General features: G+C 38.5%; 1 protein-coding gene across 1 annotated transcript in view; it reads left to right on the forward strand.

The window, feature by feature from the left end:
* Nucleotides 1-12,204, forward strand: part of nrg3b (neuregulin 3b) — a gene marked incomplete at both ends in the record, with an annotated part of 214,894 nt that overhangs the window by 187,220 nt on the left and 15,470 nt on the right. The window contains 3 exons of the mRNA XM_079261462.1: nucleotides 1,697-1,723; nucleotides 7,077-7,179; nucleotides 10,230-10,356. Coding sequence (XP_079117588.1) covers nucleotides 1,697-1,723; nucleotides 7,077-7,179; nucleotides 10,230-10,356 — 257 coding nt within the window. The remainder of the gene's footprint in view (nucleotides 1-1,696; nucleotides 1,724-7,076; nucleotides 7,180-10,229; nucleotides 10,357-12,204) is intronic.

Raw genomic sequence — 12,204 nt, forward strand, 5'->3', positions numbered from 1 at the left:
GAGGTGTGATAACCAGGTGGCGAGTACTCATGCTGTGTGCTGCTAGCCATGACTGCTGCACCAACACATATCAGAAGTGAATACAAACTGGAGGTGTGTTTTTGTCCTATTTCCTGTCTTTGTTACCTCATAATGTCATCCGCGGAGGACTTGAACGTCTCAGGGGATTAACTGACTCTATCAATGCTCCAGTTAGGATAACCAATCACAGCAACTTCCCTGCCCTCAGCAATTCAGAAGTTCAGGAGGCTTTTTAAACCTTACAAAAACAAAGCAAACTAAAACTCACAGGAGGCAAAATGTCCACCGAGTGAATGCTTTGTTTCCACAACTGCTGGTTTAATTGTTGTGACAATTATTCATTATATATTTGAAAGACATATTCTAGTTGTAGATTAAAAAACAAAAGCTCATTACATCTATGATCAAAGGTACTGCATTACATTAAAGGACAGAGATGTCTCAAGCACAAGCCTTGCCTCTTAAATATTTTGAAGTGTCACTGTAGGTCAGAAGAAAAATGGACACATTTAATTTGAGAAAAAACATTTCATTTTAAAGTTTACATCCAGTGTTTTTGCAAGCAGATATATTCAAAAGTTCAACTGGAAAAATACAATTTTAAATAGAGATAAATGCAAAATTATTCTAATCCATTCACCTTAATGTCCAGCTGACTCTTCCTATCTTTATCTCTTCTCTGTTTCTTTGGATATTTATTCCTAAAATAGAATGTTAGTCCTGACAGATTGTCCCATGCTACATTTAAAGTGTTTTATTTTACAATTTTTAGCCTTTTTTCTTTTTTCTTCTTTTTTTTTTTTTTTTTATTCAAGAATGTCCACCATAATCTGTCAGGCCCTGGCAATCCGTGGTCTATTTAAAACTTAGACCACCTCTGTCAGAAAAGCAATTACAAGTGAGGGTTTCATTTTAATTTAAATAAGATTACATTACAGTGACACAAAAAGGGGGCACTGTCAGGATGGAAAAAACACGAGTGCTCCGTTTTATCTGTTTCCTCAGCACTGGGATTGTGGGACAGGACTTAGCTGCATGAAAAGACTGTGCGCATGTGTGTGTGTGTGAGAGAGAGAGAGGGGGAGAGAGAGGAGGAGAAAGAGAGGGTGTCTGTCAGAGAGCATATCTGTGAGAGACAACGAATAATAGGCAAGGGTGTACTGTGCTTTATGGGTGCACATGCATGTAAACGTGCGTGTTAGTGGGACACTTCTTGAGCTTGTGAGGAGCAAAACAATTATTGCAATGCCTCGGGCTCAAATCAATAAGAAAGGCCCGTGCAAAGCAGCCTCGGTGACATGAAGCTACATGAAATGTATTTCAACTTTGCTTTTCACGATTCCTCCTCAGAAGCCTCACTCGGTTTCTGTCCACATGCAAAGCCAGTGCAGACTGAATAAGTTCAATATATCACAGCAAAGCGTTCTGAGCATCTGGGGCTAGCTGGCTCATTACAGGGTGCAACAGAGGAAGTCATATCTGAGAAAGCAGTCAAGCTCTTTTTTTTTTTTTGGAGTGGCTGCAGCATGTGTCTCCACCCATAAGGTGAAGTATGACTAAGATAAAAAGTGCATCGTGTAGTAACTGTCTAATGCTCTTCCCTCCCCCTCTCCTTTTTTGTGTGTTTACCCATTCTTTCCCTTTTCGTCTTGCCGTCTTGCCTTGACTGGAACAGCGGATGAACTTGGGATCGAGTTCATGGGTAAGACAACTTTTCATTGACTCGGCATAGCGCTCCATCTTTCATGTGCTTCTCATCTGTGGAAAAAAAAAAAGAAAAGCAACACACAAAACACACATTCACACAATCCAGCACAACAGGGCCACTCACCTTGGAAAAATTAATGTGAGCTAGTCGCCATGGAAACACTGTGGTGGTGAATTAGGTGTTTTCTGTCTCCATGAAGAATAGTCCTGTTGGCGTATGAGTGATGTAATCAGCATAGAGAGAAAACAAACAGCAGCCATCCTTGTTTCTTCTCTTCTCATGTTTGTTATCATCATTTAAACATCAATTTCTAACATCAATATTATAGAAAAACAAACCCACCAGTGGAAAGAGAGCTATCGTTCAATTTACAACTCTTTCCCACCACCTTCCAGGTGGTTAACATATTTCTTTAAAAATGTCACACTGGTTCTATATCAGAGGAAAATGTAAAGTCTCACCTCAGATGCACACACACACACACACACACACACTGCTCCTTTGCCATCGTTTCATAACTGCTTGCTTCCCTTTTGTGCATGCATAAAACCATGTTATGAAGTTTTCCATTCACACGTCTTTATATGCCGCTGTCACATCACACACTTGCTCCAGGAAATAGATGGAAGAGGAGAACAATCAGGAAGAGAAGCCTTCCCTGCACACCACATTCCTCAGTTCAGTGATTTTAATCTGGGGACGAAATTAGTTCAGAATGTTACTGCAGGTGGGCGGATATATTGTTGAGATTGAGAACAAGACAGATCAATTGATAGCCGGACAGATGACAAACAGAAGAACAGTTTGTTTTCTTTTGCCTCTTAGGTAAGCTCTGATGCTGACTTGAATATTCATTGTGTTTCATAAAGGATTGCTCTTCTGCTGTATCAATGAACCTTTGATAGTTGTTATATAAGACCCTTGCAGTATTTGACAGTCTGAGACAGCCAATCAGAATACTGCAAAGCCATGTTTAATCTAGGATTGACTGCTTGAAATATGATTTTCTTGCACTCTTCAGTCCAGCAGTTGAAGCTTTGCATGTATCACTAGCTCACTCTGATGTATTTCAGGCTCAATACTCCATGTTGTCATGGATACTTTAGCACGGTTTTCATTACAACATTTTATCCTAGTGTACAGCGGCTGTTATCATAAAGCTGGCCGTATAGGATTGTCTTGTCTTGTGTCAATATAACATGACTGAGCCGGTATAGCTAAAGCTGTTCACTTTGTTCTGTTGCCTAACATGATCTTGCATCTAATTTCAAGAGTGCCTTCTAGGCATCCGGCATGAAAGGCCTGTAAATGGATTTATACACAGACTACTTGTCGTTTTTTTCCTTGCAACCATTCATCAGGTTTTGTACACAACTGTTTTTTATGCTCAGATTTTGGAAAAGCCCTTCAACCTAAAAAAAAAAAAAAAAACTGCAGTGGCTCGTTGCAGGTGGGTCGCCACAGATACTCCTTATGTTTGAAATATGCAACCTCAAAGAGGTCATTTAACTGATGGTGAAAGCCAGAGGGCTGGCAGGGTCACATATTCAGGAAGCACATTCGCGCCTTGGCACCTTCTGCTGTTCACGTTTTTTTAAAAATAGAGCTTGAGGACATTTGCTGCTGTGCCAACAACATCGTAACAGCTCCAATGCTCAGAGACGTAATACCTCAGTGCCATACTGCGTCATATATGTAATGAGTTGTCTTAGCACATAAGAACACTCACTACACCACATAAAACCTATTTTAGTTTAAGGCTGATTCACCAAGTTTAAGGCTTAAACTCGCATAATTCCCCACAATGGACACTGTAAACGTAAGTTTGTAGTTTTTTTTCTTTAAAAGAACTAAAATTCAAAAGGCTAAAATATTTCATTCAAACAAGTATTCAGAGCCTTTGCAATAGTTAAGCTTGAGTTACGTTAAAACCTTATTGTATTCTTTAGACACAATTACAAAGAAAAATACTGATCTATAAAAATGAAGTTGAAAGGATGAAATAATTGTCTGTAGGCCTGTGAGGTAGAATCTGTGCATCAATTCACAGATGCGTCTTTGTGGAAGAAGTTTGGAATTAGCAACACTTTATATATCTGGCTGCTGCTGGCAAACTCCACAATTAAAGAAGAGGCGTTTCTGTCAGACAGGAAACCAATAAGTCAGCAGTTACCATGAATGTGAATCTGAGTTCCCTTGTAGATTTGAGAAAAACCTTTGCAAGGGACAACTATGAGTACAGCACTCCACCTATCAGATTTTTCTGCTAGAATGGACAGACAGAGCCCATTACTCACTTAAAGGCACATGACAATCCGCCGGGAGTTTGATAAAAGGCACCTGAAAGACTCTCAGACCCTGAAAAGCATCTGATGAAGCAGAAAGTTTTGGCCCCAACATCATGTGTGGAGGAAACCAGACATAGAGCATCATTTCATTAATACTATCCAAGCAGCTGAGCATGTCAGTCAGCTTTTCCCCTGCAACAAACTGTTGGGAGGAATTAGTGTTACTGAGGCGGAGAAATTGATCTGGAAAGAACGAAAGAAAAATGGAACCAGAAAACTATCTGACTGACTACCTTCTCCATGATGTTCAAGTTCTCAGACTGAAACAAAGGTTTACATTTAAATGAAAAAAATAAATAAATAAAAGTGTTGGACACTGAGGTGATCCAAGACACTCTGTTTTCCATCTAAGCCTGAACATTTTTGTGAGGTAAAAACTAATGAAAGAGGCGAATGGAAAAAAGATGAAAAGAAAATGTATTTAAAGAATAAATAAATAATGTGGTGCTGTGTGGAAGCACAGAAACGTGCATCAGGTCTGACCTGGAAGAGTTTAAAATTATGTGATTTATCAGTATTTTAGCTGGCAAAAATACAATCAAGTGACTAAACCAGCATCTCCCCACATACAATGTAATAGTTTCTGGTACGACATCTACTATTAATATATAAAGTGTATAGCTATGTAACTTATATTCTTATAGCCCATGATACTATGAAACTCTGTTTGCTTTAAAGCAATCTATGGAAACTTAACCTCAGGTTTGCTTGACTGGTTAAAGGAAGCCCAAATAGTGTGGAGAAATGCATTTAAACTGATACATTGAGTCTAGCTTAACTCATTAGCTGCCAGCCTGTGTCATAGCAGAGAATTCCATACTGCCAGTGTTTTGGAGCATTTTGCTCGTCTTTCAGAACCCACAGACTACGGCATAGTCTGGGACATAGTGAGTCGAATTTGTCAGGTGTGTACATCTGGGCGTCTTCAGGGTGCACACTTGGAGTGTGTTCATAATGTGTTGGGTGGCACTTAGCACATGCATTTTAGGTTATTTTTATGCATGCACTGGACCAAATTGGCTTTTCGTATACAGAAACCGCAAAAGACATCTTTTCACGCCTTTGGCAGTGAAGATTTGGATTCAAAAGATGTCAAAAGAAGTATTTTCACATCTTTGCTAAGTTTGGATGGTTTTGAAGCAACAATACATGGTCTAAAAACTGTTCAGATGAATCTTCAGATTTTATGGTGCATTTAGTTTATACTTGGAAGCTGTATTTTCTGAGTTACCAGTTGAAAATGCAAAAACAGAAACACCCCTTGAATATGGATATTCACTCAGAAAGTTGGGGAAGACTCACTAGCTTTGACTTCACCCATGAACAATAGCTGCTAATTCCCTGATCTGACTCTGACCTCCAGGTCAAATTGAATGCAACATTATTCAATACTATTACCCGCATGCAGTACAAGTGTGGAATATGCCTACAGAGTTACTTGGCAAATTGATCTCAACATACTAGCAAGTGATGCTTAGCTGTAGATGTCAGGGACTGGGAAATAACTGTTAGAAATAAATGGTGTAAATCAAATATAATTTTTGGCATCACATACATTTCCTAATTACAGCCACAGTTACAGTATCTTGGGAAACATGACAGCTATCTGGTATTTGAAAAGCAGACATGTGTCACTGCTGAACATTTCTACATTATTTTGAATTGCTCTATTTTAATTTACAGCCATCCTACTTCGCTTCCACAGGAGCTGAGTGGGCAGTTTGGGCCTCTGATGATTATATATATATATATATATATATATATATATATATATATATATATATACCACATATTGTCACTCCAGGATGTGTTCAGATGTTATCTTTATCCTGTGCCAGAAGCATTTTAATATTAAAGTGGTCTTTTTTTTCTCCAGTTGGAGCTCAGTTACACCATACACAATCCCTGTAGTATACTCATGCAGCACTGATGTCATGCAGGGGAAGGAAGTAAAAAAAAGAAAAAAAAACTGTTGCAAAACACAATGCACCGCTGCACCCCCATGTTAGGAAAAAAAAACTCTAGCAGTTTCTGGAGGAAGCCGTTGCACCTGAATCACTAAGTGCAGATGTTGAAGACCTCCCAGGACACTTCTCTGTCAACAACAACAGAATCTACAGATGAGCCTTCAAAAGGTCACAAACAGGTTTCAGGAATGTTTTCCGCACTTTTTCCCGCAGTTGTCGAGATGGTGAAATCAGAGACAGGAGGATTTATTGTTGTAGAGTTACTGAGTAAAACCACAGGAGGATGTGCTGAAGGTCATGAATTATAGTGGGACAGGGAAGGCTAACTCTCTGCAAAGTAAATATATGTGTGATACAAGAAGCTGCAGGTTATACGTTGCACATTTTGGGCAACCACAAGAGTTTTTTTTTTTTTTGATAACTGCACACACTTGCATCAACCTCGCAGCATGTGCCATATAGCATGTTGCCTAGCCTCCCATACGGCTGCTCAGTTACAGATATCTGCTGGGATCAGCTGCTACTTGTCCCAGCTGTTCGTGACCTTAAGCCTCTGCTGCTGATGTGCAGAGGTTTGACAAGAAGCTCCAAGAGCATTCATTTGCTACTCATTTCCTGTCACCATCCGTCTCGAATGCTCAAACACACAAACAGAGTGTACGCTCACATACATGCTTCGTGTGGCCTCTGCTCTGTAGACAGTTCATCTAAGTTGCCTGCTGGGTTTGTCTGAACGAAATGATTATCACACTTCAGTTAGCACATGTCACTGAGCCTTGCCTGTGTCTGCCATGTCCCCTTCCCATCTTCAAACACTGACATTTCCTGACAGCGGCATTGGCTGCTTTATGTTAATCCAGATTGTGGGTGAATATCCGTGTGTGGTTGTGTGTGTATCAGTCCAGTGTTGTTACGTTTGGCGTGCTGAATTCCGAAAGCATCACTTCCTGCTTGCACAATCACAGCTGCAGTCCACATCCTTTGTGTCAATGTAGAAATTTATTGTCCTGAATTGTATTCTCTCCTCCACAGAGAGTGGTGACACCTACCAGAGGCAGGTGCTGTCCATCTTCAGCATTGCCTCGGGGATCTGTCTCCTTGGAGTGGCGTGCATGGCTCTCTACCGCCACAACAAGTAAGTGATGCCAGCCAGAACCACATTAGTAGAGTAAAGCCCCCGGCTGTGCAGAAAGAGCACTTTACTATCATGGCAATGAGCCCAATGAAAGTGTGAGTCAGCAAGAGGATGTTTTAGCAAGGCATCAAATCCAAATTGTGTGGGATGCATTTGGGACAGATACTCATGTAAGATTTATTGGTGAAGTGGTTTTAGCAAGCAGGTGTGTCACAAACACTTTGCTCCAAACAAAATAGATTGTGCAGATTCTGCACAAACTATAGTGCATTTAGAAAGATTAGACCATAGGTGTGTGGTTTTCTATGTGTGTATGTCCGCTTGTTTGGCCGAATGGCAGCACAAAATCACACCACCAAAGCTAATTACTTATTTGTCAGTACAAGAGAGGGAGAGTAATGTAGACAAAGAGAAGTCATTGCAGATTGTAAAAGGTAGATTAACAAAGGTTGTGTTGATCAACCTGGCCTTAACAAAAATGGATTTTGTTTTTCTAGCCTGGAATAGTCCAAGTAGTGCAGCGCCTGTCGGTCAACATGACCAGAGTCCTGGCTCACGGGGAGAATTAATGTACCGCAAATTATCCGAACCCACATATCCTGTTAAATTGACTCTCTTCTCCTCAAATGCTGTTTGACAGTGTGACTTAGACAAATTGCTTAATACTGAAGTTTATTCTCCTCTGCAGTAAGACACAAATTTAATTTGTATCAGTACTTGACAGAGAATGATCATTTGTAAAGTTCTGTTCTGTATCTTGTTTGAACGAACAGCAATGGGACAGAAAAGACGCTGAAAGATCAAAATAATGTGGCCTAAATCAAAGCCACATTTGTTAAAACAAAGAAAGCAGATTGTTGCATATCATAGCTGAGCTGCTGCTGACCTAAACATGTTGCTGATTTAACAATAAAGTGGACATTATTAAGGAACAAAAAGTTTATTAAGTCATTTATTATGAGCCATGGATCAGTTTGCTACATGAACACCTTTAAATTTAGAGATACTGTCTTCCACTGTTGCATATTTTATGTGTAGTAATTTAATAAGATACTTTTTTATAGGTGCTCTAAGTTGGTGTTTGCACAAGTGCAACCCAGCCAGTTTTATTTGTGTATTTCTCAGTACATTCCAGGCCAATTCAATTTTATTATTTTAGCTCTTTATATAACACAGATGGCCAACATACTGGACAAAAATCCCAAATAAAGTAAAGTTAATTAAAATGTGTCTAGCACAATACAGTTATTTGCTTCCTTATTACGTAAAAAAGGCCAGAGATATATTTCTTTTAAGTGCCGGTGAAAACATTGGAAAGCTTAAAATGAAGTGGTAAAAACACCTGAACTCAAGTCAATTGTTTAGTTTAATAACCTAAATGGAAACTCAATGGACGCTTACTCTTGGTATGCAATGTAGGTAAGTAAGAAGATTTTAAAAGATGTAAACTAATAGGGAGACTAATGGAATTGGAACAGAAATGTTGGAAATATGGGAAAATATTCCAAAACAATTAGTAATGATTACAGCAATTAAAAGCTAAAGCAGGGAAAATGGCTGAAACAAGAGCAACTAGACAAAAAAGACAAAAAACAAGATATGAAAGGGCCTTAATTATAAAAAGGAATAAAACTTCAGATTTCTATGCATGTTAAAACAGGGTCAAGGTGTGCAATAACCAAAACAGGAGTTTCCAAGCTTATTAAAGATAAATTGAATGTGTCAAGTCATTTGGGCATGTTTGATAAAAGCCCACATGAAATAAATGACTAAAACATCAGTGTCTACCCAGTTATAGAGATGGAAAGCCGTCTAGTCTTAGTGTAGATAGTGGCAAGTATTATAACCCTAAACATCCCTGGTTATAAATCGTCGCACAAAATAATAAGCAGCATGAAAAAATTTTTGTACATGCATCAATTAACACTTATCCCGCTTTGCCAGCAATGTTTCATTTTAGTACCTTATATAATTTATTTGCATTTTCATACTTTTAAACAGAAAATGTCAAAAAAACTTCTTTGTTTCCCTTCAAATTGCAAACCAGTGTTTAGTGTTGTTGGTGGTAGGGATTAACAAAAAAAAGCTTTCCCTTTCTTCTCCCAACGTAATATCAGAAGCATGTAATGGATGTTTCATGGTACACTGGCTTGATTAAATTTTCACTTGTGCAAGACATTTTTTCTCTCAGCGCTGTATTTGTCCCCTTTCTGAACACTTAACCACCTTCAGCTTCGGCTGCAGATCGGGTAAAAATAACTGTACTGGAGTTGCATATGCACTGGTATTCACTTTATTACTTTGACCTTTGACGATGCTTTTAGACATCATTTTACAAATTTTGTCATATTGTGTAGTTATAAAAGGTTCAAACTGTCAAAACATTTTTTTTTATGCACCGAGGGGCAGTAAAGCATGATCTCATAGCACTGGTGTATAAATAGTCCATCACTTCAGGCCCATTTCTTGTGTCATTTTACAAAATAGACTGACAAGCAAAATGGTTTCGTTTAAGTTAATAATTTAAAAATGCCAAAAAGGTTCCCGCCACAGGACACAATATGACTTTGGGTATTCCATCAAAAGACCACATTTTGCTCCTGTTTACATTCATGTCTACTTATTGTAAAAACATATGAAGCTAAATTTTCCTTAGAATAGACTGTTTTAAATGTGTGTGTGTGTGTGTGTGTGTGTGTGTATGTGTTGCAGGTTAAGAAGTCAATAAATGTGATCACCATACTATAAAGTGTGGATGACAAGATGTTCAAAAGAGTTTCAGAATAAAAAATAGTGATCAGAGTGTTATCGTTAGAGAGGCATGGATGTTGACCCAAATGAGAACAAGCAAACATTCTTTTTTAATAATCTCCGCCACTATGATCTTTTTTACTCTCTCTGCATTTTTTTTTTTTATTTTAAACTTTAATCTGAAATCATTAAAAACATTAAAGCAGTATCTATTCTTCTTCATTGCCTTTTAAATTTAGCAGTGCTTGTATGGTTTTTTTTTATTTTTTTTTTATATTTGCACATTCTCTGCTCCACAGGAGACATCGGGAGAAACTCCAGGCTCATTTCTCTGATAGTCGCAGCATGAGAAACTGCAGCGTCAATGCCTCTGGTCTCATGTCCAAATCCACTCCCAGGCTCCAGTACAGCCTTCATCTCCAAAAGGTAAATCTTCAGCTAGCATCGCTTTTATTTCCAGTCACAACTTAATCATTGCAATCATCATTTCAATCTTCATAAAATCAGTAATCTGGTCATACAACGCAAAGTTCAAAGTTCTTGACAGGATGATCTATGAAGTATGTCCCAATAATCCCTCTGCTGGCTGAAGCCTTTTGTTCACACTCATATCTGACATGGGATGAGAGGCTGTGGGGAATAATAGCTTAAAATAGATGTGGCATGAGTTTTACAGGAAAAATCTGCTTGTCATGTTCACAGTGACAGACTTCTGTGACGAACTGCGGATTGGCATTCATGCCACGTAAAGCACAGCAACAAGAAAGCCAGACCATATTGTATAGATTCCTGCACGTGCCTTATTAGATGTGTTTATTTTTGCAAATTTGCAGCAGCGATAAGAATTTGAAGTAAAGCAAAAGCATCTATATATATAACCCCTAAACTGGCTCGGAGATTGATGAGGAAAGTGAAGAATGTTGCATGGATGACAAACAATTACGATCTTAAATCCCATATCTCATTTTAAAGAGTGAAATAAAAATAAAAACAAATGTACATATATGGCTTGGTTCATTTGAAATAAAAATGTGAATGGAAGCATAAAAGAAAAACTTACTTTATAGAATTTCAAAGAAGGACTTCCTGCAGATGTTGGCACTGCAGAGGAGAGAGCTGACCTGCATGGGAGGGTTTGGATAACACTGATAAGGCTGAATCTCCACAGATAGGTAATTACAGTCTAATGCAGACTCACAGAGGTCTAATCAAAAGAGTGCAATTGCTTGTCATAATGCATTAGCCCTTTCCCGAATGCAACCCCTTTCTTTATTATAGCGTTATATAATAATTTATTCCTTTACTAAGATGCTTTTTCATTGTTGGTTTAGGTTTCTTTTATTGTGCAGCAATTTCTTTCATCATATTCTGATGCCGCAGCCGTCACTCCCTTTCCATCATACATATGTTCTACAATGCACCTACTCTTAGATTACAGCTAGGAAGCTGAAATAAATCTTTCACATCTTCTACAATTTGCAGGACTCTCCTTTAAATATTCATGAAATAAGGTTGGACATGGTTTCCTGATCATGAACAAGATGACATGGAGATTTTTCTCCGAGGCTCGCGTGCCTGCTTGATTATTAACAAGCTGTTTCTCCACACAGATGATTTTGTTGAAAGCAATTGCTAATCCAAACTCAGCCTTGTTCTGTCGGGGTTTTTTTGGGGGGGCTTAGCCTTTACTGAGGGTCTTTAATAATGAAACAGTGTCTAGTGTCACCAACTGAAGCAAACACCCCTCAAGCTAGCCACACCCACGGAACAGCAGCTGGCACAGTCTGAAAGCTTTTTGAGGGTGTCATTTGAAATCATGGCTCTGAGCAGTTGACAGGCAAGAAGAGGTATACAGCATGTGATGTAAATATATAAGTTATATTAAGTTATATTAGTTATATTAAAAAAAAAAAAAAAAAAAAAAAAAAACAGGACACTGCACCTTAGAGCAAACTTTGTCTGAAAACAAACTTGCCTCAGCATCTCAGAGCCATATAATGCCTTTCAGTCACATGATATTATATAAATAGTTCTAATATAATGTAATGTTAATTATGTAACACCAAGACTGTGAGATAGAAATCTATTAGAACTCAGCATGTAGCTAGGTCCTGTTTCCAACATAAAAAATGCTTTCAACGCTGCAGGAAGAAAGTCAGGAGGAAGACAAAAAAGAAAAGAGAGAAAAAAGAAAAATAAAAGACAATAATAGCACAACAACACAGAAACGCGGGCTATAATAGAACGGTGAGAGGGAAGCTCAAGGTGGGATGT

This window comes from Telmatherina bonti, assembly GCF_933228915.1.
Source record: "Telmatherina bonti genome assembly, chromosome: 21".
Taxonomy (NCBI): Eukaryota; Metazoa; Chordata; class Actinopteri; order Atheriniformes; family Telmatherinidae; genus Telmatherina; species Telmatherina bonti.